The following is a 25,205-nucleotide window of genomic DNA, read 5'->3' on the forward strand; positions in this document are numbered from 1 at the left end:
ACGTCAAACAACGCGCTCGTGCGCTGCCTAGCTAGGGCGGATCAACCGTGGCTCAGATGGCCTTGAGGCTCTCTGGGGAGCACGATATCCCACATGCTGCCAACATTGTACCCAGAATGGGCTGTGTTGCTGCCAACAAGGTTGCGCGTCTCCACGCACGCCCTTGGGGGCAGACCTTAATCCCCCAATTAAGCACCCCGCAAGCTGCTTGTCGAAGAGCTGGATGCTTTGGTATATAGATGCGGCGAAAGTGCCGTGCTTGGTTGCTGGACCACCAGGCTAGATACCACTCTATCTCTGTCCCTTCCTTCGGCCTTCTATTACTTTCGAGTTAAGTCTTCCGCCATCATGTTGCCTAGTTCAGCCCTCCTCTTCCTGGCCTCGACCCTTTTCGCCTGGCCCAGCTCCGCGCTCCCGGTGGCGGGTGCCGACGCCCAGTCCTCCGACTCGCAAGACGGCGAGACGTACATCTCGTCCGGTGCCGTCGTGGGCCAGAACTTTGCCGACCCGTGCATCATCCATGTCGACAACATGTGGTGGGCCTTTGGCACCCAGGGCGCCGACAAGCACATCCAGGTGGCCAAGTCGCCCGACTTCAAGAACTGGACTTTGCTCGAGGGCGTCGATGCCCTGCCCAGCCCGCCCGACTGGGTCGACCTGCCGGTCATGAAGCAGCTGGTCGAGCCGCTGACCGAGCCGCTTGGGAAGCCGCTCAACGACGCCAACCCCATGCAGGCCAAGAACACGTGGGCACCTGACGTCGTGCAGCTCGACGACGGCAGCTTCGTCATGTACTTTAGCGCTGCGAGCCGCAAGGACCCTTCGAAGCACTGCATCGGTGCGGCCAAGTCCATAGACGTCAAGGGCCCGTACATCCCCATCGACACGCAGATGGCATGCCCGCTCGAGCAGGGCGGCGCCATCGACCCGGCCGGCTTCAAGAACTGGGAGAAGAAGGGCAGCGGCTGGGGCCTTGGCAGCTCCAACTTCCTGGCCAACGCCGCCGACAACAGCTGGACGAACCTGCTGTGGGGTGCCGGCGGCAAGGGTGGCCAGCGCTACATTGTCTACAAGATCGACGGTAAGCTTTAGTTTTATTATATCTAATTTATCGAGGCGACAAATAACTAACGCATCCACCAGGCAACAGCATTGGTAACGGCAACGCCAAGGGCCACGGCGGCTGTGGTAACACGATTGACCCGATCAAGCCCACGCCCATTGTGCTGCAGGCCGTCGGCCCCGACGGCATCACGCTCATTGGCGAGCCGAAGCAGATCCTGGACAACTCGGGCCTGTCGGACGACGGCATTGTCGAGGCGCCGGTGCTGATCAAGACGGCCAACTCGACCTACGTCCTCTTCTTCAGCAGCGGCTGCTACAGCTCGCCCGACTACACGGTGTCGTACGCCAGCGCGCAGAACATCGACGGCCCCTACGAGCGCGCGCCCGAGCCCCTGCTCAAGACGGGCGACTTTGGCCTCCAGGCCCCCGGTGGCATGGACGTCGCGTGGGACGGCAGGCACATGCTCTTCCACGCCGACTACCCGGACGCGGCGACGCGCGCGGCGTGGGGCGCCATGATTGGCATGCAGGACGACGGCAAGGTCGTGCACGTTTAAATTTGAGGAAGCGGTTGTGATGATGATGGTTGACATGCTTGTGGATTGATCTGTTTGGATTTCTCGCGGCCGTCTTTGCACGAGCCGCATGTTATGAGCGCCTTCTTTCTCCGCACACGATAGAACAGCACCGGTTATATATGACGGGTATATACATACGCCGCGGCTCTTCAGCTAGCTAGCTTTACCTAGCTAGTTGGAGCCCGCTAATGTTAATTCGATAATCCCTCGAAACTCCTTATGGTTACGATTCTGCTTCTTTCTTCCCCGTGTCTTTCTCTTCTTTGGTATTATTCCTCTCCCCCACACCCACACTCCCACTCGCACTCGCACCATCCCCATCGCTCTCCTCCCCTCCGTCCTCCTCCTTGTCCTCCCGCCTCCCCCTTTTCGCCACCAAGCTCCTCGCCACCGGGCAAACCCACACGTCGGGCCCGACCTCGTCGTCGCGCGTGCGGTGCCGCTCGACCAGGCCCTCAATCTGCCGCGCCACGGTCCCGTTCGACGACAGCGTCGTCGCGCCCACGGCCCAGCCGTACAGGAAGATGGAGCGGTTGATCGGGGTGAGCTTGGCGGCGACGGCGCGCGCCACGGGCGGCAGCGCCGGGTCCGGGTCCTGCGCCGAGGGGTCGGCGTCGTCGTAGGGCGTCTGCACGATGCGGATGGGGAGCTGCAGGTCGGCGGGCACGGCGTGGATGGAGAGGGCCTGCAGCTGGTCGAGCAGGGAAGGCGGCGCGCCCTCTGCCTCTGCCGCCGTTACTGCTTCGCCTGCGTCTAATTCGTCGCCGCCGCCGCCGTCCAGCAGGATGCCCGCGCGCGCCACCTCGGTCTCGGTGCCAATCGTGGCCACGATCTCGCGCATGCGGCGCGCGGCGGCGGCGGTGCAGACGAGCTGGCGCCCGGCCAGGGCCGGGTACAGCGCGCGCGGCAGCAGGGCGCTGCTGGCTTCGTCGCGGATCTGCGCGCGCACGGCGCCCGGGTACCAGGGCTGGGGCGCGACGCGCGAGTGCGAGATGTCCGAGGCCAGGGCGACGAGGAGCGTGCAGTCGATGTTGAGGGTCGGGGTGAAGGCGTGCGTGGCGTCGTGCAGGAGGGTGGTGAGCGTGGGCGAGGGAGAGGGAGAGGGCGCGGGTGATGAGGAGGAGGAGGAGGTGGTGGTGGTAGAGGACGTTTCTAGCTCGATGCCGGTGCTGCTGCGGATGCGGGCGAGGAGGGCGTCGACTTCTTTGATCCGGCCCTCGGTGATCTTGACCAGCACGAGGCGCACGCGCGGGTGCCGGTACTTGTATCTATTCGCGCGGGCAGCGCGCGCCAGCGCCCTAGCCGTCTTGACGATGCCGACCTCGTCCTCGTCGTCGTCGCTGTCGTCATCCAAGTCAATAGCACCAGGGCCAGGCCGCCCCGAGTCCTCGTCGTCGCTGTCGCTGTCCGAGTCGTTGTGCCAGCCCTGCCGCGCCATCTGGAAGATGAGCTGCCGCTCCGAGATGGCCGACACTTTGACCCACTCGGCGCCGCCCTCGACGACAGCGTCCACCAGCACGCCGTCGCGCGTCTTCTTGCGGTCAGCGGCTGCTTTGGACGCAGGCGAGAGGCCGCGATGCGAGGGCTTGGGCTCCGAGGGGTTGCGCCAGAAGGTCTGGCGCAGCGCGACCAGGCCGCGGCACTGCTTGACGGTGGCCCAGATGGCCTCGTAGGAGGCGAGATTGGTCGAGCTGAGCTGGTGCTTGATGCGGCCGCCGCTCTCTGGCGAGTCCAGTAGAAGGCGTTCGATGAAGCGCTTCTCGGCCTGGGTGTCTTGCATCAGGGTGCGGTGGCCATAAACGGGAGGTTTTTTGGTCCCGGTGAGCAGTTGCTCGAACTGGTCGAGCTCGGAGAGTAGTTGGTTGCATCGGCGCAGCAAGTCTTGGGCCTCGTCTTGAATTTCACCCATGGTGTTCCTAGCTCTTGAATTGGGAGAGTGGAGTCCCCAAGTGTTGTTTATATGTCAGTGACGGTGAGTCAGGCGGCCCCCAAAGGCAGACATCCCTCAGCCACAGCACCGCCTCTCCCGATGACCCGCCGCCGCCGACCGCCGACCCCGCGAAAACGCACCTCACACGGGCACTTGGCTCCTCCATCCTCAACCCAGTCATGCCCTACTTCACCTCCAGCGCCGAGTGGTACGAGCAGTCCGCTCTGCTGCTCAAGGCCCGGCCCACGACCGTATGTTCCTCCCTCCCTCCTATCTATCCAATCGCTAACACCACCACCGCCGCTGCCGCAGGCCCGCATCGTGACCAAGTACTCGATCATCAAGCGCAAGGAATCCAAGGACCGCGTGCGCAAATCCGCCACCAGCGATCCGGCCGGCGACGCCTCGGCCACGGCGCCCCATGCCGACAAGGCCCCCGCCCCCGCGACGCCGCGCGCCGCCCTCACCCTCAAGACGTACGACCCGGCGTCGGGCGTGTGCCTAAAGTACCAGACCAGCAAGGCCCAGGAGGTGGGCCGCCTGGTCGCGAGCCTGGAGAAGCTGGCGAGGTCCATGGCCGCCTTGCCAGACGTCGCCGAGGGTATGTTGTTCAATTGCAATTGCATCGACCATGCTAACCTTGTAGACATCGCCATGCCCGACGCGCCCCCGACCGACCAAAACACCGGCACCAACACGCCGAACCCCGACGCCGCTAAGCCCGCGCCTACCGCTGGCGGTGGTGGCGGCGGCGGCGGCAAGAAGAAGAAAAAGGGCAAGAAATGAGGCGAGACGCGCATGGCTTGGCGATTTGAGGAGCAATACCAGGGACGGGAAAATAGGCTTGGGTGCTCATTGCCAGTGAGCTCCGCGGATTCGACAAGCGCTCGTATGGTGCGCCTGTGTTTGGCTGCTGTGACGCGCGGGGTCCCGGGCTTGGGTGGCGTGATGGCGTTGTAGAATGGGGTGGGCCATGAGGCAGCTTGCTTTATGGGGACGAGCGAGGCGTCGCTATATGCCGGTAGAAGAGAGGGGGTGCTGTCTTTGGATGGAGACAGGACTGCGAATAGCAGTCATTTTTTGTTGCGTGTTCATATGGCTTGCTTCCGCCTGTTGTGCTGTGGGACTGCTTCGTTTCGGGTGTGGCTGACGAATCTCTTGTGGTGACGGGGATCTGTCATACATGTCTCAGAAATATGCTTCACGTAAGGGCAGACGCCTTTTTATCTATACAGAATTCGATATTTTCCAGACACAGGGCGAAATGCTTCAGATGAAATCGTGTCGATAGGAGACTTTCAAATGAGATTGTCAATCTCAGTCGACACATAACCACATGTCACAACAAGCAGAGCTGTAGACCACCGTATTACCTCTACAAAGCCAAGAAGCCAACACGACCCGGTACGCGATTTGCGATTGTTTTTCAAGAGAACAGATCCGAGGGGGTATCATACAAGTGTGCCTGCCTGCTCTTTTGACACTGTTGCGCAGCCATGGCATCCAAAAGCCCTGTCTCTCCTTGCCATAATTCAGTCATTACTTCTTCCACGCTTCATCAGGCCCCTACTACTCGTCATCATCGTCGTCATCCCATCCCGCCCTCATTTCAGACCATCCACACCCCCACCTGCGTCCTTCGCTCTCGCCGCAGTTTCTCAACTCTCTCGCTTCGCGCTGGCATTCCCGCCAGCACCTGGCCGTGTAGTCGTCTCCAATACTTACCAACTCTCCTTCGCTCGTCCACGTCAGGCTCGTAACCTCCCTTTGGTGACCGCGAACCAAAGGAGTGCCCAGGTCATATATAGGCACCGTATCTGCCATGCGCGCCGAAAAGCTGCCGGTACTTCTCTTCGTAGAAGGGCGATCGGAAAGTAATGAATGAGAGTGCGTACTACTATCCGTCGACCTCGAGGATTTGTTCCATTTGAAGGTTCGCTCGTCGGTTGGGAAGAGGATTGGGCATCCATCACTACTGCCGACGGCCAGCATTTCGGTCTTGTCTGCTACGGCCTTACGAAGCGATGTCTTGACCCAGAAGCTTGTGGCGTGCAGCCTCTCGTGTCTGAATCCGTACAGTGGACCAAGCCCAATTTTGTCCGTGCCGCTTTGCTTTTTGCGGTTGCTGACGGTACCCGAAAGCTCTGGTGCGCTACCAAGGACCAGATGTGCTGTGGAATAAGCATAGATGGTGTTGTCTCGACTGAGAGCGTAGAGGCGACCACCATCGCCAGATAAGGATAGACTATTAATACCAAAATGACGGTGTTTGCTGTGGGATTCGGGTTGGCTGGTCGTAGAGATAGGCATCGCGCGCCGGTTGTAGCGCCCACGAATGTCCCACAGTTTGACGGCAGTTGATGCCTCAGAGGCGGTCAACAGGAGGTGCTCCCTCCCCGGAACATTTAGAAAAGACAGAGCGGTGATAGAGACATCTCCCCTTCTCCCAGGAGCCTCGTTCCTCCACGGCCCATCCTTTTGCGATATGCTCATCTGCGCCACCGTGAACGCGGAACTCTGTGCTTGTCTCTCGGCATGTGCGCTAGAGATCGTGTTGTAAGTGCTCGCGTAAGTGATTTTCTGCTCGGAAGGGGATGATGAACCATCGAAAGCCACGCGGAGATCTTTGATAGCTCCTTCCGAGCCACTGCATCTGAGGTCCCACAATCGAACAGTTCCATCCCGACTTGAAGTGGCGATAACATTGTCATTGCCGGGTTGGAAGCAAACCTGCTTTACAGAAGAATGGTGGCCTCCTTGGCCGCCCATGACATATGTGCTCTGCTGTGTCCGGACATCAATGACATGTCCTGTCTGGTCACCAGATGCTGTGGCTAACAGGAAGTCATCCGACGAAAAGGCAAGGTCCATAACAGCATTGCTGTGGGGTCGTAATTTGATATACGCTTGTGAGAACGGAGGGGTGCTGTCTTTCGCAGACTCCAACAACGAGACACTGCCATCCTCATCTCCAATAGCAACAAGTGAATTTGCTACACAAATTGTTAGTTTTAGGCAGAATAGGTTTATACCAAAACATGTACTTACTGTTACAACTAGCAGTACAGAAAGGCAAATCACTGCCGGAAGAATACAAATCTTCGGGTCTGCTGTAAAAATTGGATGTTTGGCTTTGCCAGTCCGTGCAGTGATCGTAGACACGGCCTCGTCCGATAGCTCTCCGGCCGCCAAACAAGCGTTGTAGAAGACGCGAAGCAGTACTAGATGATGGGGCTCTTCGAATTGGCAAGGAAACCTTCGTCTCCTTCTCCTCCTCCTCTTCTTCTTCCTCCTCTTCCTCTCCTTCTTCCAGTTCCAGGATGGTAGTTTCGGCATCAGAGTCCACGTCGACTACATCTTTGGCGATGTCAAACTTGACTGTCTGAACGGCAGCACGAGACTTCTTGGACGGGGAAGGCTGGACGGGCGAACTCTCTGGAGAGGGGAGGAGCTTCCTCTTCTTGTTGTTCTCGAGCTTTGGGGTGATGCAATTTTCAAAACCGGTAGAGGCAGGTTCGGAGAAGACTATATGTCTCCTTGGTGACCGCCTACGGTTGACGGCATTACGAGTGATATCGCGTAACTGGCGTCCGGAACGGGACTGGCTGATGCTGCTGGAAGAAGTGCGGGGCGTGAAGAACTTGTTGAAGCGTTTCGGCGTGATGGGCGGGGGCTTCTTGGGCTTCTTGGAGTGGACCGGCCTCGAGGACGTCGGGGAGGGCGGCGATGACGCAAATGTCTGTGAAGACGGGAGGTGATGGTCGTAGAGGGTCTCTTGCGAGGAGGTAAAGGCGGTAGATTCGGCCATTGCTTGCCCAGTTTATGAAATGCAAGGAGAGAGTGGAGGCGGTAGCATTGGAGGATGTGGTTGTGGAATAAGAGCAGGACGACGGGGGGACCGAGCGCGCTCAGGTGCAGCCGTGGCGTGTCGCGACACAGGCGCGTCTCCGCGTTTTTGCGTGTGGCGCCCTTAAATTGCTCCCGACGTCGGCCCGCCGGCCGCATCTTTTTTCCGCCAAAATTTTGGGACGCAAGAGCGCCGATGCGCCGCAAGAGAGTACTGCAAGCCAGACACCCTCTGCCTCCTCTTACCCCCTAACCATGGCCCCAATCAAGCGGGGTGCCGACGGCGAGTCCGCCGGATCCAAAAAGCAAAAGCATTCCGCCGACGACCGCGCCGCCAAGCGCCAGCGGAAGTCCGATGTCACGCCTCAGGATGGAAACTCGAAGCCTGCGAAGACCGGGGAAAAGACAGACAAGCCTCTACCCGTCTCGTCGCTGTTGAAGCAGGAGGAGCGCTCGTTCCCCCGTGGTGGCGCCAGTGTCTTGACTCCTCTTGAACACAAGCAGATCCAGAATGAGGCTACACGCGACGTCCTCTTCGAACAATCGAACAAGCGCGCGCCCAAAGGTGGTGAGAGCGATGATGATGTGGACATGGAGGGCGCGGAAGGCGCAAAGCCAGCAAAGAAGAAGAGGAAGTCCAAGGACCGCAAGAGTGGTGCTGGCGCAGAGAAGAAAGAGACGGAACTCAGGATTGAAGGTTTGAGCTACAAGAAGCTTGCGCCGGGTTCCATGGTCCTCGGACAGATCACGCAGATCACGTCGAAAGACATCGCACTTTCTCTGCCAAACAATCTTGTCGGATTCGTCCCCTTGACCGCCGTATCGGACCAATACAACGAACGGATAGAGGCACTGCTGGGTGAGGATAAGGAAAGCGAAAATGAGGAAGAGGAGTCCAGTGAAGATGATTTGGAGTTGAAGAACATCTTTAGCTTGGGACAGTACCTGCGCGCCACCGTGACTTCTGTTGGCGACGACTCTAAGACGTCACAGAAGAGCAAAAAGCGTATCGAGTTGTCGGTAAACCCAAAGGACGCAAACAATCGCATCCAGAAGTCGGATCTCGTGGTGAATTCTATGGTGCAGGCTTCTGTGGTCAGCGTGGAGGATCATGGTCTTGTCATGGACTTGGGTTTGGCCGATGGCGCCATCAAGGGTTTCATGGGAGCAAAAGAGGTCGGATACACTGTGGACCACAGCAAGGTCGAGAAGGGTGCGGTATTCCTCTGCATGATCACCGGTCTTAGCTCCAACGGAAAGATCGTAAAACTCTCCGCGGACTACCAGAAGGTGGGCAATGTCAAGAAGACCAACTACCTGACAGAGGCGCCCACGATTGATGTGCTGTTGCCCGGTACTGCGGTGGAGATGCTGGTTACCGAAGTGACGATTACCGGTCTGGCTGGCCAGGTCATGGGACTGGTCGATGCTACTGCCGATATCATCCACGCAGGTGCTGGAGAAAGCCAAAAAGATATCACCAACAGATACAAAACTGGATCAAAGATCAGGGGAAGGATCATCTGCACGTTCCCCGAGGGCGAACGTCGCAAGCTGGGCATCTCCGTGCTGGATCATGTTCTTTCTCTTACAAACCGGCAATCCGCCGAGTCCAAGGCACCGCTCGACATCCTGCCAATCTCTGCTTTTGTCGAAGAGGCTAAGGTCACGAAGGTCGAATCAACCCTCGGTCTGTTCATGGATGTTGGTGTCAAGGGCGTCCCAGGTTTTGCGCATATCTCGAGGCTTTCGGATAAAAAGATTGACTTCTTGTCCGAGTCAACTGGTGCTTACAAGCTGGATTCCACCCACCGCGCTCGTGTTGTTGGCTATAACCCGATCGACGGCCTTTATATCATCTCTCTGGAGCCCAAGGTTCTAGAGCAACCATTCCTGCGCGTTGACGACGTCAAGGTCGGCCAAGTCGTAAAGGGCAAGGTCGAGAAGGTGCTCATCACTGCCAAGGGCCAAGGCGCTGTAGTTGTCAACCTCGCTGAAGGAATTAGCGGGTTGGCCTCCGAAGCGCACATTGCGGACGTCCATTTGCAGCATCCGGAGAAGAAGTTCAAGGAAGGCATGGCAGTTACCGCGAGAGTTTTGTCGACCGATTCTGAAAAGCGTCAAATTCGTCTCACTCTTAAGAAGACTTTGGTCAATTCCGAGGCACCGGTTTGGTCGAAGTACGAAGACGTCGTCCTTGGTAAACAGGCCCCTGGTACGATCATCAAGATCCTTCGGGCTGGTGCCATTGTTCAATTCTATGGTGATCTTAAGGCCTTCCTACCCGTCTCCGAGATGAGTGAAGCCTACATTCAAGATCCATCTGAGCATTTCCGGATTGGCCAGACTGTCACAGTCCATACTATCAATGTTGATGCAGAGAGTGACAAGATGACCGTTTCCTGCAAAGACCCCACTACTCGAGGTGCTGCCATGACGGAGGCTTACGACTTGCTCAAAGTGGGTAGCGTAGTCAAGGGTTCCGTGTCAGAAAAGTCCGAAAAAACAATCACTGTCGAGCTGGAGGGATCAGGCATCAAGGGTATTATCAGAATCGGCCAGCTCACTGACGGTTCCGAGAAGAAGGATCAGTCGAGCATGAAGCGCATTCGTGTCGGTCAGACTCTTGAGGACTTGGTCGTTCTCAGCAAGTCAGACAAGAAGCCTCTGCTCACGCTTACGAACAAGCCCACCCTTCTGCAAGCCGCGAAAGCAGGCTCTCTGGTCGCGAAATATGAAGACCTTCGTGAAGGACAACCAGTCAATGGATTCGTCCGCCACATCGATGGTCAGCGTGTTTTCGTAGAATTTGCCGGAGGTCTGGTTGGTCTGTTGTTGAAGTCGCAAATGCCGGAAGAGATGGCAAACACAGCTGAATTCGGCCTGCGTGCCGATCAGTCAATCTCCGCTAAGGTTTTGGCGACTGACAACCAGCAGCGTCGCTTCCTTGTGACTATGAAGGATGATCAGGAGGTCACGTCGAAGACAGCTACCGCCGCGTCATCGAAATCTGCTGCAAAGGACGAAACCCTTCTCAACCCTGTTGACGAACAGCTCACCTCAATCTCTGACTTGACTTTCGGCAAGCTTACCACCGCGCGCATCACTCACGTCAAGGATACCCAACTCAATGTTCACCTGGCGGATAATTTGCAGGGCCGTGTTGATGTCTCTGAAATATTTGACAGCTGGGAGAACATCAAAGATAGGAAGCATCCTCTGCGCCAGTTCAAGGCCAAGCAGAATGTCCCTGTCAGAGTCATCGGTATTCACGATGCACGAAACCACCGCTTCCTTCCTATCAGTCACAGAACCGGAAAGACCCCCGTCTTTGAGCTGACCGCCAAGGCTGTCAACCTGACCAAGGATTCCGATCTTCTTTCAATGGACAAATTGACAATCGGCTCCTCACACATCGCGTTCGTCAACAACATCAGCGACAACTGCGTTTGGGTCAACCTTTCTCCCAATGTTCGCGGCCGTATTGACTTGATGGATCTATCGGACGATGTGTCTCTTCTCAACAATGTACAGGGTAACTTCCCTGTCGGTTCGGCCATCAAGGTGCGCGTAAAGAACGTCGATGCCTCCAACAACCGATTGGATCTTACCGCGACTTCTGCGGCTGCGTCGAAACCGACAAAGATTCAAGACCTCTCAGCTGGTCAAATCCTTCCAGGACGTGTCACGAAGGTTACGGAACGCCATATTATGGTCCAGCTGAGCGAAACGGTTTCTGCCCCTGTCACGCTTACAGAGTTTTCCGACGATTATAGCCAGGCCAACCCTACTGTCCACAAGAAGCATGATGTTGTCCGTGTTTGCATTCTGGACGTGGACGCTCCCAACAAGAAGCTCGTTCTTAGTCTGCGACCCTCCAAGGTTCTCAGCTCCTCTTTGCCGGTCAAGGACCCTCAAATTGCCAACATCAGACAGCTCAAGGTCAACGATGTTGTGCGCGGTTTTGTTAAGAACGTATCTGAGAAGGGCCTCTTCGTTAGTCTTTCGTCTAACGTGACGGCATTCGTCCGTATTTCCGACCTTTCGGACTCCTTCATCAAGGACTGGCGGTCGGCATTTGAGGTTGACCAACTAGTCACTGGCAAGATTGTCGCCGTTGACCCTCTGCTTAACCATGTGCAGATTTCGCTTAAGGCGTCCATGCTTGACAAGGATTATGTCCCGCCTACCACCTTCAATGACCTCAAGCCTAGGCAGGTGGTCACTGGCAAGGTCCGTAAGGTGGAAGACTTCGGTGTTTTCATTGTAGTGGACAATTCCAGCAATGTCAGTGGTTTGTGCCATCGCAGCGAGATTGCCGACCAGAAGGTTGAAGACGTGCGGAAGCTCTATGAAGAGGGCGACGCTGTCAAGGCTATTGTCCTCAAGATTGACCAAGAGAAGCGCCGGGTCAATTTCGGGCTGAAGGCCTCTTACTTCCAAAAGTCTGACGAGGATGAAGAGAGTGAGGATGAGGACACGGACGGCGGCGTTGAGGTCGATGATGATGAAAGTGATGACGAGGATGAGGAGATGAGTGACGAAGAAATCGACCTTTCTAACGTCAAGGACATGGAGGAGAGCGAGGACGAGGAGTCTGTTGATGAGATGGACGTCGACTCTGCTCCCACCAAGCCTGTTGCTGGTCTCAGCACCTCTGGCTTCGACTGGACTGGTGCCACCCTGGAAGCCAATGCTGGCGCTGAGCCCGGTTCTGAGGATGAAGACGATGCGGCTGCAAAGAAGAAGAAGAAGAAGCGGCCCGAAATCAAGGTGGATCGCACCGGAGATTTGGACATTGCTGGTCCCCAGTCCGTTGCTGATTTCGAGCGACTCCTTCTTGGTCAGCCGAACAACTCGGCTCTCTGGATGCAGTATATGGCCTTCCAGATTGGCTTGAACGAGGTCCAGAAGGCTAAAGATATTGCTGAGCGCGCTCTCAAGACAATCAATATTCGTGAGGAAGAGGAAAAGATGAACATCTGGACTGCACTTCTCAACCTCGAAATCGAACAAGGAAATGAGGAGAAGGTGGATGAGGTCTTCAAGAGGGCATGCCAATACTGCGATCCTGAGGAGATGCATAACAAGCTCATCACCATCTACACCAGCACCGGCAGGCATGAGGTAAGTTCACTTGATTCTCGTCATATCATACGAATACTAACAACCCCGCAGAAAGCAGACTCTCTCTTCCAAACCATGACCAAGAACAAGTCCATCACGCCGAATCCTAGCTTCTGGATGAATTACGCCACGTTCCTCATGACTACTCTCAACGACCCCAGTCGCGCGCGCCAACTGCTGCCAAGAGCCACGCAATCTGTGCCTGCGCATCTGCACCGTCAACTCACCTCCAAATTTGCCGCTTTGGAATTCCAGTCCCCCAACGGTGACGCTGAGCGCGGCCGTACCATCTTCGAGGGACTCCTCAGCACCTGGCCTAAGCGCTGGGACTTGTGGGATATGTTTGTGGACTTGGAGAAGGCGCGCGGTGAGATGGACAACGTACGGCAGCTGTATGGACGTATGGCGGGCGCCAAAATGAAGGCGCGTAGGGCGAAATACGTCTTTAAGAAGTGGGCCGAGTGGGAGGAGAAGAACGGTGATAAGAAGAGCCGGGAGCGCGTGCAGGCGCTGGCGGCGGAGTATGTGGAGAAGCTCAAGGGCGGTGCGGAGGAGCAGGATGAGGATGAGGAATAGGTATAGGATGTGTAGGCTGGTCAGACAAACTCGAAAAAAGGGCTGGGCGCATTTATTTGGGGTATTTATACTTTTGTTCAGGCAGAGCTTGTAGTCTCTGCAATGTCATTATTCACTTCGACATTTTACATAAGCTACTGAAGCCCAGATGTTTACTTGATCGTGTCCGTCTCAGCGTGCATTTACACGACAATCTGGTTCCAATTAATGCCAATAGTTGACTGAACAAAAAAGGTCCTGAGTGTTCAATGCGAAGTTGCAGTTGGTGCTATAAATACGACATCTTTAGCAGCTGTTCAAGCATCAGACCCTATGCCTAGGTATGTCCTCAGGGTTCGGCTTAAAAGTGACGTGAAAAGACTTCCGGGTAGGCTCGCTGCGGTCTGATGGACTCAGAATGAAGCCATATACGAAAAGCATCTAGGCCCAGCAACGGCAGAGTGGAAGATGCGGATTGAATACCTTCGGTCTTCCTTCAGGGTGAAAACTCGGAAAGGGAGTTGAAGTGAGGCGGGAGACGTATACCAAATCTCACCTCTCGGCGCGGCGAAAATCGCCTCACCTTCACTTCTTCACTGCCAACGCAGAGGTGCTAGCCGAAAGAGGAAAGCTACAAGAGAACAATAACTTTGGACGTAGTGAAGGGAGAAGCTAAACCTACTGTGCTTACTCCATCTGCTGCTAGCGGGTGCTTGTTCCACTATCGCTTGGGCCACCTTCACTCTAAACCCATCAAAAACCGCGCGCGCGCTGATTGAGCTAACCCCCGCCTACTAACTTGGTATAGCGAGCAAGTCCGTTCTCGCGCCGACTCGGCCAAGTACTGCTACGCCATGACTCTCAAGCGCAGGATACACAACGCATATCTCAGAGAAAGAGTGTTCTCGCTCCAATGGATGAAAGCAAACGCTGGGCTGGACGCACAGTCGCCTTATTAGCATGGATTTGCGCCGTTTCACCTCGCCCGGCTTACGCGGCCGCAGTGCCCGCCTGGAAATCCGTCGCCGAAGCCACCAACGCCTCCGGACGTGAGCACATGGCGCGCGCGGGCGTGTCGGCGCGTCGGCGGCGCTCGGCGGCGGCTTCTACCCCCGATCTCCCGCGTCGTGATTCGTTGCCTCTTCAAGATCAGAACGAGGCAGCGACAGGCTTTGCTCCACTACACCTCCGTCACCTTCTACAGTATGCTAATGCGCCCAGTCTGCGTACGTAGCATTGGCTTGGTACTGCTGTGTCGTCTCGCTTCGGTGAAGCATTGCGGGGAAGCCGGGATGGTGGAACAGCCTCGGGTGCGTGCGGGGAGGGATGGATGAACATGCTTCTGTTTTACATAGGCCTGCATTGCTTCACTTCCCCTCGCATCGAAGGCTCGGAGGCATGTGGGAGGCTCCTGCTAGCGCATCAGCACCGACTGGCAAAACCCCGGAAACCCTTGGCATGGGGACGCATGGACAGCCTGATCGCTCCAGCTCTCACCTACGCTTATGGTGCACCCCCTTCATCAACCGTCTCACCTTTTTCCACCCCGGCCAAGAAACCGAAATGAGCCAACTCCGCCCCACGTCAGCTGTGCATGATCTCCATAAGCCGACGGACCTGACGTGACATTCAATTCAAACCAACGTCGCTTTAGTAGTAGCGAGTGTCAAGCGGGAAAATCGAGGTATCTGCGAGTCTTGTCACAAAGACAATAGCCATCAACAGCACCCCCTCCATTTGCTATCTCTTTACCCTGAATCCTTTTACATCCCGACGTCCTAACGCCCTACCCTACTGCAAGTTGAAGAAAAGGCTGGGTATACTACATAGTAAAAGCCGCCCAAAAGCGCAAAAAGAAGAGAAAAAAAAAAAAAAAAAAAAGTAAAAGAGTGCTGCACGAATGGCTTATTTTTCTGTCCGCCTGAGCGTAGTACAGCGCGGACGATGCATTTTGGAATCCACCAAAAGAAAAGGAAATGTTAACAAAGCGATTGTAGCTTGGACGATTGGGTATGATGAAAATGACAAAAGGGAAGGACCGAGAAGTACCTTTCTGTATTCCCTTCTCGGTCGAGAATCAAGTCAACAAGTCCGAAGGAAAAAGAGAACAACAAAAGTAGCATGACAACAGGAAAATCAGAAATACACGAGCGTGTGGTGGGCCTCAAGCCTAACAAAGCAAAAGGAACAAGAAAAAGGAAAAAAAGATAGAATAAAAAAGTCTGTTTAAGAAATCCGGGTCTGAAAAATAAAGCCCGGCTTGTTGATCAGATTGGAAATTAAAGAAAAGAGAGGCAAAATATGAAGCTAAGTAAAAAGAAAAAAGAAGAATAAAAAAAGAAGTCCCAGACCCCTCTATCGATCATCGCCTGCTCTCAAGGGTTCAGGTGGAGAATAGCAAATGTTGCAACTCATGTTCATGCTCATCCCACATCATATAGTCTTCCTGCCTCGCGCCTTTGCGATGGATATAAGAAAAAGTGCTCAGGAGAAAGTGAAGACCAGCGGTTGAACAGAACAGAAACAAGGTGCCAGACCCACCGACCTTTCGTCCGGGTTGGCTCCGAGAAAAACACCTCGAGTTGAAGAGAAAAAGGTTGGCCACAAACAAAGGCCGGGTATGTATACTCCCGCTCCAAAAGGCTCCAGAAAACGACCGAATACAGAAAAAGACAAACAAAAACGAACAGTAAGAAGGGTATGATACAAACCAGGCCGCATTTAAGCTGTAGCACAAGTAGGGGTCTTAACGAGACACTGCCCCGACTTCCCGCTCCCTGTCTCTTCTCTTCTTCACCAGCCACTCGCCTAGTAGCCCGTCCAGCTGCGTCCCTAACTCCTTGACCTTGCCGCGCTCCTGCTTGAACAACCCCGCCATCCATGGATGCTCAGGACCGGCCGGTACAACTCCAGTTGTGTCATTTACAACCAAGAGCATATCTCTGATATCCGACCCATCGTCCAAGTACGAACGCAGGCTGGCATCACTCCAGGCAGGCAGGCTTTGCGCCGACATAGGATTGTCAGCGCCTGAAGCCAGGCTGGGAGAGTTGGGTATGTTTGTGTTGATTTCTTTAAGTGGATTTGGTGGCGCAGTACTGGGGCGCATGGGAGGCGGTCCAGCCGGCGGCGACGTAGCAGGGGGAAGGTGAAGGGTTGAGGCCGCAGGGGGAAGGTGAAGGGTTGAGGCCGCAGCGGGGTGGGGTGTGTTGGCGTGAGTAGGCGAATCGGACGGAGAGACTGGAGAAATCGAGCCGTCGTCCTGGCTTGATGTATCCCCAACGAGGGCAGGCGGCTGCTCGGGGTGAGACGTGTCGATGGGAGATACGTCCATGCGGGTAGCAGAAGCATTTCCATTGGCCTCTTCTGGCCGGGCTCCAATGTGGTTTTGCTCGTGCTGAGCTTGGTAGTTTTCCTGGTCTGCGAAAGGATCCTCGTGTTCTTCGTCGGCGGATGAGTCGAAATCATCCAACTGCACACGTTGTTTGGATTTCTTGACCTTTTCCCGCGGAGGCATCTTTGGCCCTTGTTCCTCGTTGGAGCCAGTACCAAGTACGTTGGAACCAGTATTGAGAACGTTAGTTATTGCCTGCTTGGCTCGGCTGGTGGTGTTTTTCCCTTGAGCTGGTGGCTGTTGTTGTTGCTGCGCGTCCGTGGGTGACTTTCCTCGCGCATGTTCTGCTTCTGCTGCTTGCTCTACCTCAGGAGATGCTTCCACCAAGCGCATAGTGGCCTCGGCCGCTGCGTTTGCCGCTATATTCGCTGCCGAGTTTTGGAGAATTGATTTCGGCTGTGTCTTTGGCGTCGTGGATTTCGGCTCGTTGGCCTTCTGCGCAGCGCTTTTAACTGGCTTCTGGTTTTTCCGTTGTTGCTCTGGTGACCCAACCTCGGGCTTAGACTCCTGCTTGGGCTCCTGCTTGGGCTCCTGCTTGGGTTCCTGCTTCGGTTCTTGCTTCGGCGAGCCGGTTTCTTCGGAATCCCTTGAGAGCGACTCTCGGGATATCTCCTCAGAACGTTTCTCTTCCTCTTGTTCAGGTTCAGCAGACTTGCCTTTCTTATCCTTGCGGCCGAAAAGCCCTCTAAGCATTCCCGGTTTCTTCTCTTTCTTCTTTTTGTCGTCTTTCGCTTTCTCTTTCTCTTGTACCTGACCCTTGAGCTCTTTCTCCAAGCTGTCAATGCTCGCGGCTCTTTCTCTGCTCTCAGTGGACTTCACAGTAGATGCACTGGAATCGTCCCTCAGCAGGTTTGGTGTCAACGTAATCTTCCTGGTCTCGGTAGTGTCGTCCTTGAAGAAAGAGTCCGTGTTCCGTAACGTGCCATTCCGTGTTATCTTCGGGTCCACTACCATCAACAGTCAGCTCGAAAATCTCCTTGTATATATATCTTGCGCCTAGGCGCCCAAACGCCTTTGCCCGATCACTGGGATTCTTACGTTTGTCTTCGGCGGAAGCATCGGGATTTTCAGAATCATCCGATTTCTTGCCACCGATCCTCAAAGGTTCGACCTTAACCTGCTCATCCTGTTCGAAGTCTTCTTCCTCCTCTTCTCCATCGTCCGATTGGGCCTGGCCATTGCCGAGAATGTCGCTTTCGCCATCCTCCTCATCTGAAGACCAGTCATAATCGGACGCTTCGACATATGTTGGCGCAGTAAACTGGACCGTCTTGGCGTTTCTTCTTTTCATTGCTTTCTTTAATGGGTTCTTGGATTTCTCGGCGCTGTCACCGAGCATAGCCGCCGCAAGCTAAATAATTGTTAGACATGGGCAAGCACAAAGCTGGACTAGATGGCTTACGTCGATATTCCGGTGCTTGTTTAACCGCGCCAGGCGTTCGGTTGGTGTTTCGATATGCTCCGCAGGAAGGTATCCTGTCTTTCCATGAATATTGTTCCGAAATGAATTCGCTGTTAGACATACCGATCATGCCATCCTTGACGACCCGAACAAGCCACCAGTAGCTATTGCTGTCGTCAAGCAATACCATGGTGTCACCCTTTGTGGCGTTTGCTTGCCCTTCAACCGTAGCGACGAACGTATGGAGAGCGTAAACGAATTCGAAATCGATGTCCTCTGTTTCGCGTAAGCACTCACCGCCCCAACCGCTGTCGACAAAGCGAGAGTCGTCAGAAAAAGAAATGTCATTGGAATCATCATCGTTATCTTCATCCCAGCTGGAGGCATCGCTGTCGGTCTGCCAGGACGAAGAAGAACCCGCTGGAGAGCTCGACCGAGTTTCTAGCTGGATATCATCAAGGTCCTTATCTTGGTCCGCGTGATCAATCGGTATGGGTGGAAGCGGGCGGATCTCGATAAGCTGGTTTCCCAGGTATACACGCGTGTCTTCCTGGTCCTCGATTTCATGTTCGGCGTCTTCATCGTTTTCGTATCTGTTACCTTGGAAACCCTCATTCGGTAATGATCCTACCGTATCGTGTCCTTCGTCCTCGCAGTCGTCGTCGTCGTCGTCGACAAAACCCTCGTCGTGCACGGTTGCGGCCGGATCCAGTCGGGTCCCCACATACTCACCCTCACGATGATGATCCGCTGACGAAAAAGGGTCCACCTGCACTCCCAATTGCAGTGGAAGATGCAAGGGCGTAGAATAGAAAGGCGGAGGGGAAGACGGTGGTGAAGGGCGGGGCTTTTCAAATGAAATAGGGTGTTGCGTTGGAGGGCAGAAAAGTGGGAGATGCTGCGGTGTTGCGACAAAAGGTGATGAAGAGTTTGTTTCTGAAGAGCTGCAAGGATGTTGTCGGGGAGGAGTAGAGGCTGGCGAAAAGGAAGAGGTGCGTGCCGGCCAGGCTGGGGCAGAAGGTAAAGAATACCCACCATCGTCTATTGAGGGAGAACTGGAGATTTTGTCCAGCATGTCGTCGTCCATATCTTCCGTCTCAGAGTCGGCCATGTCGCCGTCGTCGGCATCCGAGTCGGTGTCGAGGTGCGTCGCGTGCCCGTCAGCGCCGTTCGGATCATCGTCGCCTTGAGCATCACTCCAGCCCCCCTCTTCTTCAGCGCGCTCTTCCACGACCTGTCTGACGGCGGCGGCTTGATGCGGTGCGGCGGGGCCAATGCCGAGCGGCGCGGGCTGAGTTGGCTGCCGCGTGTGGTCGGCGGCCGAGGGTGCATTCTGGCTCTGCAAGTCGATCGTGTCTGCGGAGTCAGTGACGGGCGCGCACCGGAGCCATTGTCTTCAGCTCACCTGCTCTGATCATGCTCGGGCGAGTCATCGTGGCCCGGTGCTTCCAGAAGCACGCAGCGGAGGACCTCGGGGGGGGGAGGAAAGGCGGTATCCGGGGAATGTTGTTGCTGTCCGTCGGCGTGGGGAGGAGGGGAGGTAGCGGGCCTAGGGACAGGACGGGACGAGTCTCATGGTAGAGACGTGTATCGGCGGGCAACAAAAGATGATGACGGGTTGGGACTTTTTGGCAAGCGCCGTCAGACGTTCTGGCAGGCGTGTCGCGACCTCCGTGCTGTTGAACCCCTTGCGCCTGGCGTTTCATCGCCGCAGGGATCCAACGCCAAATCTCCGCGCGCCCACAAAGAAAGCTAAGCCTCATCTCGCTCGCCGCCACGATCTGCTCCCTCCGCATTATGTATCCGAATAATCTCGAGTCCCAAGCTTGGCAATGTCACGGCTTACTTGTTGTACCTTATCTAGCTTCCGTTCACGGAATCCCTCGCGGTTGTGGCTTTTGTGGACCGTCCAATGCAAGTCATTCATCTCTTCTAGGCCTATCAAATATCTGCGACTAAAAAGACTAGCAGCCTGATCCCGCCGGGGAATTAGAGCGCAATGCCGTATAGCCTGCCTTTAACAGGCTCCTATAAGATCGTATAAGTAGGTAGGTGCCGCTTTGCCCAAACGGCGTCGAGAACACCATACTCCTACCTACTGTACCAATTTTCCGTGACGCACTTATCCGTTCGTGGTCTTAATTATACTTAGGTCTGTACTGTACAATCGCACAAGTGCACATTGCATACTAGATTATAGGCCTCTCGTCATCAGTCAGCGGCCTCACATACCAAACACCACACATACCCGTCTGATCCGTAATGCTAGGCCATAGTTAGGTATGACCTCGGCTGTCGCCCGATACGGTCCGTCCGACATAGTCCAAGGCCGTGCCGTTGATGCAGCGCGCCTGACCGCGTCATGCGTTTCTGATATCGGGAGCAGCAACCTTGGCGGCCTTCCTGATGCGTTTTTTCCTCTGTGGCCTGGAATCCTTCTGTAAACGTCGTCTTCCTTGGTTTTTGCAACATATTCGTTTGTAGCAACACCGGCTCAACCTGTGCGTTCCCAAATGTGGAGACAGTCCAAAGACAGACAACAATTACTAAGGGACCTTGTCATAGTGCTAACCTGCCGATCAATTTCGCTGGAAAGCTTTGCTAATGTTGCTAACGGAGACAAAAGTTGTCGAAAGTTACAACATCTTGAAAGGGTATCCAGGAACTTGCCAGGAGCGATAATAGGAAATGCTAACAGATAAGGCAAGATGGAGACACAACACGAATGTGAAAACGTCCGTTCAGCATGCTTTTCTAAGCGAGTGGGTGATTTATTCTAAACAGTTGTTCGTGAAAGGCACAAGAAGATGGATAAACAGTTCCTTTTTGGAAGCACTTAGTATTCTGAACGCCTATGTTTGAACATTTACTTCCAGAGCGACCTTACAGCCTTGTCTGGGAAAGCCACTCACTACAACCCTGTGGGCTGCTCATGCAGAGAATGCAGCAATAACTGGAGTTTGGGGTGTTGTCACAGCAAAGGCAGATGTCGTGACTCAGTAAGCTCTCATCCTTACATACAGATGGTTCTGAGAGTGTCATGATGGAAAACCCGCCTCGTAGAGTTCCTCATCTGTGCGTCATCAAGTCCTAAATGGTTGAGACATCGAGATAACGTTGGTCGAATGCTCGTTGGTGGTGGTGCATCTTTGAATACTGCTTTCCATAAAATTACAATATTCGATGAAAGCCTGTGCATAAGTCGAATTGGGAGCTTCGCATAAGCAGTACTCCGAACATAGATGAAGAATTATTGGAAGCAGGTTGTGCATCGCCATGAGGGTCTGATTCGTTCTTACGCCCGTGTGCTTATTGGTTTGTACCTCATTGGAGCGATCCTGCAGCTTGTGGCGCAGATCTTGTGCACCCGTAGCACAGGTGTTCTTGCGCCGACCGAGACACATCTGGAGCGCCATTGCCACCCTGGTCACCACCCCAGCCATGTATGCCGAAGCGCGCATCGGCAACTGGCATGCTGCATAGACTGCATCTACTCTCGGTAACTGAAGCTGCCTCAAGCTTGCTCGATGTACGAACAACGTTTGCAACAATGCCGGGATAATTTTGCTCAACCTCCTGGAAATACTGCTTCATGAGATCATCGATGGTAGTGTTTTTGGCACTAGCGGAAACTTGCACTGCGGCTTGCGTATGGATCAAGGGGGTCAAGGACGGCGAAGTAAGTTCTGCATGTAAAGTGAGCTCCTTCTTGAGCAGGTCGCGCATGGGATAATTGAAAGCAATGCCGTAAGGAGACATGCCGTCAGCTACTTGCCAGGGCAAGGAGAATCCGCGTCCCTTGGACGTTTCTGCTAAAGTTTTCTCCGCGATCCTGGTAGTACTATCGCCCCAGAGCACTGCTTCGCAGCCATTCTGTTGTGCGAAGCGTGTGATAAGCTTGGTCCGAAGAATGGTTATGACATCCGCACGAGCTGTTGCGGACGGCAATGAAACAATCAGTTTCTCCAATTTTTCTTGGGGGCTTTTCAGTAAGTCCTCGGCCTTGAGAAAGTGCGCCTCGGGGATGTCCAGCAACTCCCGCGGCTCACTGTTATCGAAGATGTCGGCGAGAAGGATGCTACTGAAAGCGTGCCCGGGGAATCTTTCCTTCAGGGCTTCTAGCCGACCAGCATCAGGTGTGTCGGGCTCGACGGCGGAAGTATCGACGAAAAGAATGTGCAGTGCATAGCCGGTGCGGCCGGTTTTGCTTTTTTGCCTGTCAAGGTGGATGTGCAGCGACTGTAGCAGGACGGTGGAGGAGACGCCGAGCGAAAGTGGCAGCAAGAGGGTGCGTTGCTCGGCGGAGTTGAAGCGGACCTGGTAGGCGTAAGACTCCATGCGCTTGACGGCCTTCATCTGGATGTAGGCGGTAAAGCAGTCTCTGGGCAACGGGTCAGCGGGCAGCGGACGGCATTCCGGGTGGGCGGAAACGGACTTGCAGAGGTGCTGGGAGCGAGCCAGCACGGTAGCGTCGGCCTGGCGGCAGCGCTGGCAGAGTCGGGCGGGCTGCATGGAGTATTTTATAAAATTGATAGTAGGCGTGGGGAAGGGTTGAAGAAAGTCAGTCAGCCTTGCGGGCGGGATCTTCCGGGGCGGGTTACGATCGACGTTGCGCCGTAGAACTGACGCGGCCCCGACGGATCAGCTCCCGCAACGTAACCTCCATCTCAGGCTTGAACACAATGAGATGGACCTACGCGCTCGCCGGGCTGCTGGCCTCTGTGCTTGCAGTCCACGCGGCCGAAGTCGAGCTTGTATGTCTTGCCGCCAACTCGCCCGCTCAGAACTGACGGCGCCGCCAGAACCAAAAAGACGAGAACCGCCAGCAATGCTCCGGCATGTACAGCAAGAAGTCCTGGGGCGGCCAGGTCGACCCCTTTATCCTCGTCAAGTTTGTCAAGGACAACATTGCCATAGAGAAGGGCGAGAAGCCCATCGTCAGCTTGCTCATCTTTGAATGGGAGGACCGCGATCTCCTGGGCAAGCCGCACGACGTCGACTATCTGGATGTGCGTTGCGCCGCCTGGGCCCCGCGACACTGCTGACTCCGTGCATAGAGACAATACATCTGCGACCCGGCCAACATCGACAGCGGCCTTTGCAAAGAGGCTGACTTGGGCAAATTCCTCCTTGCCGACAACGCCGAAGAGACTGAGAAGAGCCTCATTCGCACCGAAGCCATCGACCTTACCTCGCCCAGCGCCGTAAACTATCCCATCAAGAAGACTGGCTACTACTGCGTCGAAACATGGACCGGCGGAGAGCAAGAGTACACGGCCATTGTCGAATTCAGGAACGCTTATGGCGAGCTTCCCGCCGCTCAGATCGCCAAGCTTCCATTCTATGGCGGTACCGCCATCGTCTACGCCGTCATCGGCATCTTCTGGGCCTTCTTGTACGTGCAGCATCGCCATGACATTCTGCCCGTGCAGAATTACATTACTGCCATCATCATCTTCCTGGTCGTCGAGATGCTCATGACCTGGGGCTTCTACGACTACCAGAATCGTTATGGCAACAACGTGGGCACCAAGGTATTCATGATTGTTGTATCCGTTTTGAACGCCGGCAGGAATTCCTTTTCCTTCTTCTTGCTCCTGATAGTTTGCATGGGTTATGGCGTCGTCAAGCCTTCGTTGGGCAGGACTATGGTCTACGTCCGCTGGCTCGCTTTTGCGCACTTCGTCTTCGGCGTCGTCTACGCCGTCGCTTCGCTCACCATCCGCCCCGACGATGCCGGCCCGCTCGTCCTTCTGGTCATCCTGCCTTTGTCCGCTTCGCTCACGGCCTTCTATATCTGGACCCTGAACTCGCTCAACCTGACCATGAAGGATTTGGCCGACCGCAAACAGCACGTCAAGGCGCTCATGTACAAGAAGCTCTGGTGGTGCATCATTGGCAGTATCCTTGTCATCTTTGGCTTTTTCTTCTTCAACTCGTTTGCCTTTGCTGGAGCCAGTGACCCGGACTTTGCGCCTACGCACTGGCAAACGCGCTGGTTCGTGCTTGACGGCTGGCTCAACCTTGTCTACCTCGCGGACGTTGGTTTCATAGCCTACCTCTGGCGTCCGACAGCCAACAACAGACGCTTTGCCATGAGTGATGAGGTAAAAGAAATCTATACACACTTTGGACAACAAAACAATGCCCGCAATGCTAACAAGTATTACAGATTGCTCAAGATGATGAAGGTTTCGAGATCGCATCCATTCGCGACAGTTTTGACGAGGAGGAAGGCCATGGCGGCGTCAACCCGCCCGCCTACGACCCTGTCCGCTCAAACGACCGGGTTAACAGAAACACGACGCCAGCAGAAGAGGCCGAGCACTACCGCTCAGAATCTCCGCTGCCGGCGCCGCGCCCACAGAAACCGTCGAACCTTCCGCGCGAGAGCTTGGATGGCGATACAATCTTTGCGGTTGGCGATGACGACAAATGGTCTGACGATGAGCTGGATAGCCCCAGTGGTGCGGGGCCACAGGACGGCGAGGAAAGGAAAAGGCTTACAAGTAGCAAGGACGACTGAGAGCGCTCGGCTGGGATAGGTGAAGGATCGAAGCTGCACCTGTAACATCGTCATTCTGTTGATCCACGAAAAGCGAAAGTGGTGGGTCTTGAAGATGAGGGTCCAAAGTTTTTTTTTTTCTTTTTGCACACGCATGGCATAGGCGTTATAGGACCGTTGAAAGTGAATGTCAGGGTCTTTTTCGGCATACATAAGTCTACATCACCATGCTGCGAGAGCGAGACCTCCAGTGTGCCAGCGAGGTCATAATCACGTCAATGGATGCACCTATCCATGTGCATTCCCAGTACTGATCTTCCCAGAGTCTCCACTTGAGAGTTGTTTTTACCTGGAACCTGCAGCTATTTTGCTTGCGTATGATATGCCGGCTGAAGTAGCCGCGGAGTTGGCTCCGAGCAGATAATGTCATAGCCGGATGACGTTTGACGCTTTCGAAATGCGGCATCTTGAGGCGACCTTCCATGTGTGCTTGCACCGCTTGTGGGCCTGTCATCCGATGGGAGGTTCTGAGACCCGATCAACTCCATCGGGGCCGACTCTACAAGAACAGCTCCAGAAGTAGCCGATAACGGTTTGTTCTGGGGGTGTTAACTCATAATTTGAAACAGCAGAACCCGATAGCTGTACAATTACGGTAGAAGGAGCTTTATTCGGCTGACATTTGATGTTGCTACATAACCTACTCCTGTTTGCGTAGTTAAGCGCTTCCACAACCACACGCTAAAGATTGACACCACCGATTCGAACATGCCCCGCCCTTTGTCTACGTCCATATTTCGAAA

At 55.0% G+C, this 25,205-nt stretch overlaps 9 protein-coding genes across 9 annotated transcripts; 5 read left to right on the forward strand and 4 right to left on the reverse strand.

Moving 5' to 3' along the window:
• Positions 1-348: 348 nt before the first annotated feature.
• On the forward strand, positions 349-1,622 carry K452DRAFT_311187 (glycoside hydrolase family 43 protein; the record flags this gene model as incomplete). The annotated part of the gene is made up of 2 exons (XM_033543400.1): positions 349-1,081; positions 1,144-1,622. The coding sequence occupies 2 exons, from the start codon at positions 349-351 to the stop codon at positions 1,620-1,622; spliced, it is 1,212 nt and encodes a 403-aa protein (XP_033394421.1).
• Positions 1,623-1,995: 373 nt separating this feature from the next.
• Positions 1,996-3,582, reverse strand: K452DRAFT_255486 (uncharacterized protein; the record flags this gene model as incomplete). Its single annotated transcript, XM_033538359.1, has 1 exon — positions 1,996-3,582. A coding segment is annotated over exon 1 (1,557 nt), but the record flags the coding sequence as incomplete, so codon positions are not given.
• Positions 3,583-3,743: 161 nt separating this feature from the next.
• On the forward strand, positions 3,744-4,827 carry K452DRAFT_360948 (uncharacterized protein). The gene is made up of 3 exons (XM_033546386.1): positions 3,744-3,824; positions 3,886-4,174; positions 4,220-4,827. The coding sequence occupies exons 1-3, from the start codon at positions 3,753-3,755 to the stop codon at positions 4,357-4,359; spliced, it is 501 nt and encodes a 166-aa protein (XP_033394423.1). The 5' UTR covers positions 3,744-3,752; the 3' UTR covers positions 4,360-4,827.
• Positions 4,828-4,934: 107 nt separating this feature from the next.
• Positions 4,935-7,486, reverse strand: K452DRAFT_360949 (uncharacterized protein). The gene is made up of 2 exons (XM_033546387.1): positions 6,622-7,486; positions 4,935-6,566 (listed from the first exon to the last, which is right to left on the reverse strand). The coding sequence occupies exons 1-2, from the start codon at positions 7,379-7,381 to the stop codon at positions 5,143-5,145; spliced, it is 2,184 nt and encodes a 727-aa protein (XP_033394424.1). The 5' UTR covers positions 7,382-7,486; the 3' UTR covers positions 4,935-5,142.
• Positions 7,487-7,604: 118 nt separating this feature from the next.
• Positions 7,605-13,271, forward strand: K452DRAFT_255494 (uncharacterized protein). The gene is made up of 2 exons (XM_033538360.1): positions 7,605-12,546; positions 12,598-13,271. The coding sequence occupies exons 1-2, from the start codon at positions 7,675-7,677 to the stop codon at positions 13,120-13,122; spliced, it is 5,397 nt and encodes a 1,798-aa protein (XP_033394425.1). The 5' UTR covers positions 7,605-7,674; the 3' UTR covers positions 13,123-13,271.
• Positions 13,272-13,919: 648 nt separating this feature from the next.
• On the forward strand, positions 13,920-14,668 carry K452DRAFT_360951 (uncharacterized protein; the record flags this gene model as incomplete). The annotated part of the gene is made up of 2 exons (XM_033546388.1): positions 13,920-14,327; positions 14,457-14,668. Exons 1-2 carry the CDS (start codon positions 14,015-14,017, stop codon positions 14,666-14,668), a joined length of 525 nt encoding a protein of 174 aa, XP_033394426.1. The 5' UTR covers positions 13,920-14,014.
• A 1,179-nt stretch (positions 14,669-15,847) lies between these two features.
• Positions 15,848-19,330, reverse strand: K452DRAFT_300799 (uncharacterized protein; the record flags this gene model as incomplete). The annotated part of the gene is made up of 6 exons (XM_033542369.1): positions 15,848-17,442; positions 17,534-17,846; positions 17,898-17,971; positions 18,021-18,647; positions 18,933-19,253; positions 19,303-19,330. The coding sequence occupies 6 exons, from the start codon at positions 19,328-19,330 to the stop codon at positions 15,848-15,850; spliced, it is 2,958 nt and encodes a 985-aa protein (XP_033394427.1).
• A 1,441-nt stretch (positions 19,331-20,771) lies between these two features.
• On the reverse strand, positions 20,772-22,428 carry K452DRAFT_360953 (uncharacterized protein). Its single transcript, XM_033546389.1, has 2 exons — positions 22,333-22,428; positions 20,772-22,278 (listed from the first exon to the last, which is right to left on the reverse strand). The coding sequence occupies exons 1-2, from the start codon at positions 22,407-22,409 to the stop codon at positions 21,222-21,224; spliced, it is 1,134 nt and encodes a 377-aa protein (XP_033394428.1). The 5' UTR covers positions 22,410-22,428; the 3' UTR covers positions 20,772-21,221.
• Positions 22,429-22,557: 129 nt separating this feature from the next.
• K452DRAFT_290370 (uncharacterized protein) lies at positions 22,558-24,903 on the forward strand. Its single transcript, XM_033540989.1, has 4 exons — positions 22,558-22,651; positions 22,700-22,906; positions 22,955-24,004; positions 24,070-24,903. The coding sequence occupies exons 1-4, from the start codon at positions 22,580-22,582 to the stop codon at positions 24,421-24,423; spliced, it is 1,683 nt and encodes a 560-aa protein (XP_033394429.1). The 5' UTR covers positions 22,558-22,579; the 3' UTR covers positions 24,424-24,903.
• The last annotated feature ends 302 nt before the right edge of the window (positions 24,904-25,205 follow it).

This window comes from Aplosporella prunicola (assembly GCF_010093885.1).
Source record: "Aplosporella prunicola CBS 121167 unplaced genomic scaffold K452scaffold_22, whole genome shotgun sequence".
NCBI classification, from domain to species: Eukaryota; Fungi; Ascomycota; class Dothideomycetes; order Botryosphaeriales; family Aplosporellaceae; genus Aplosporella; species Aplosporella prunicola.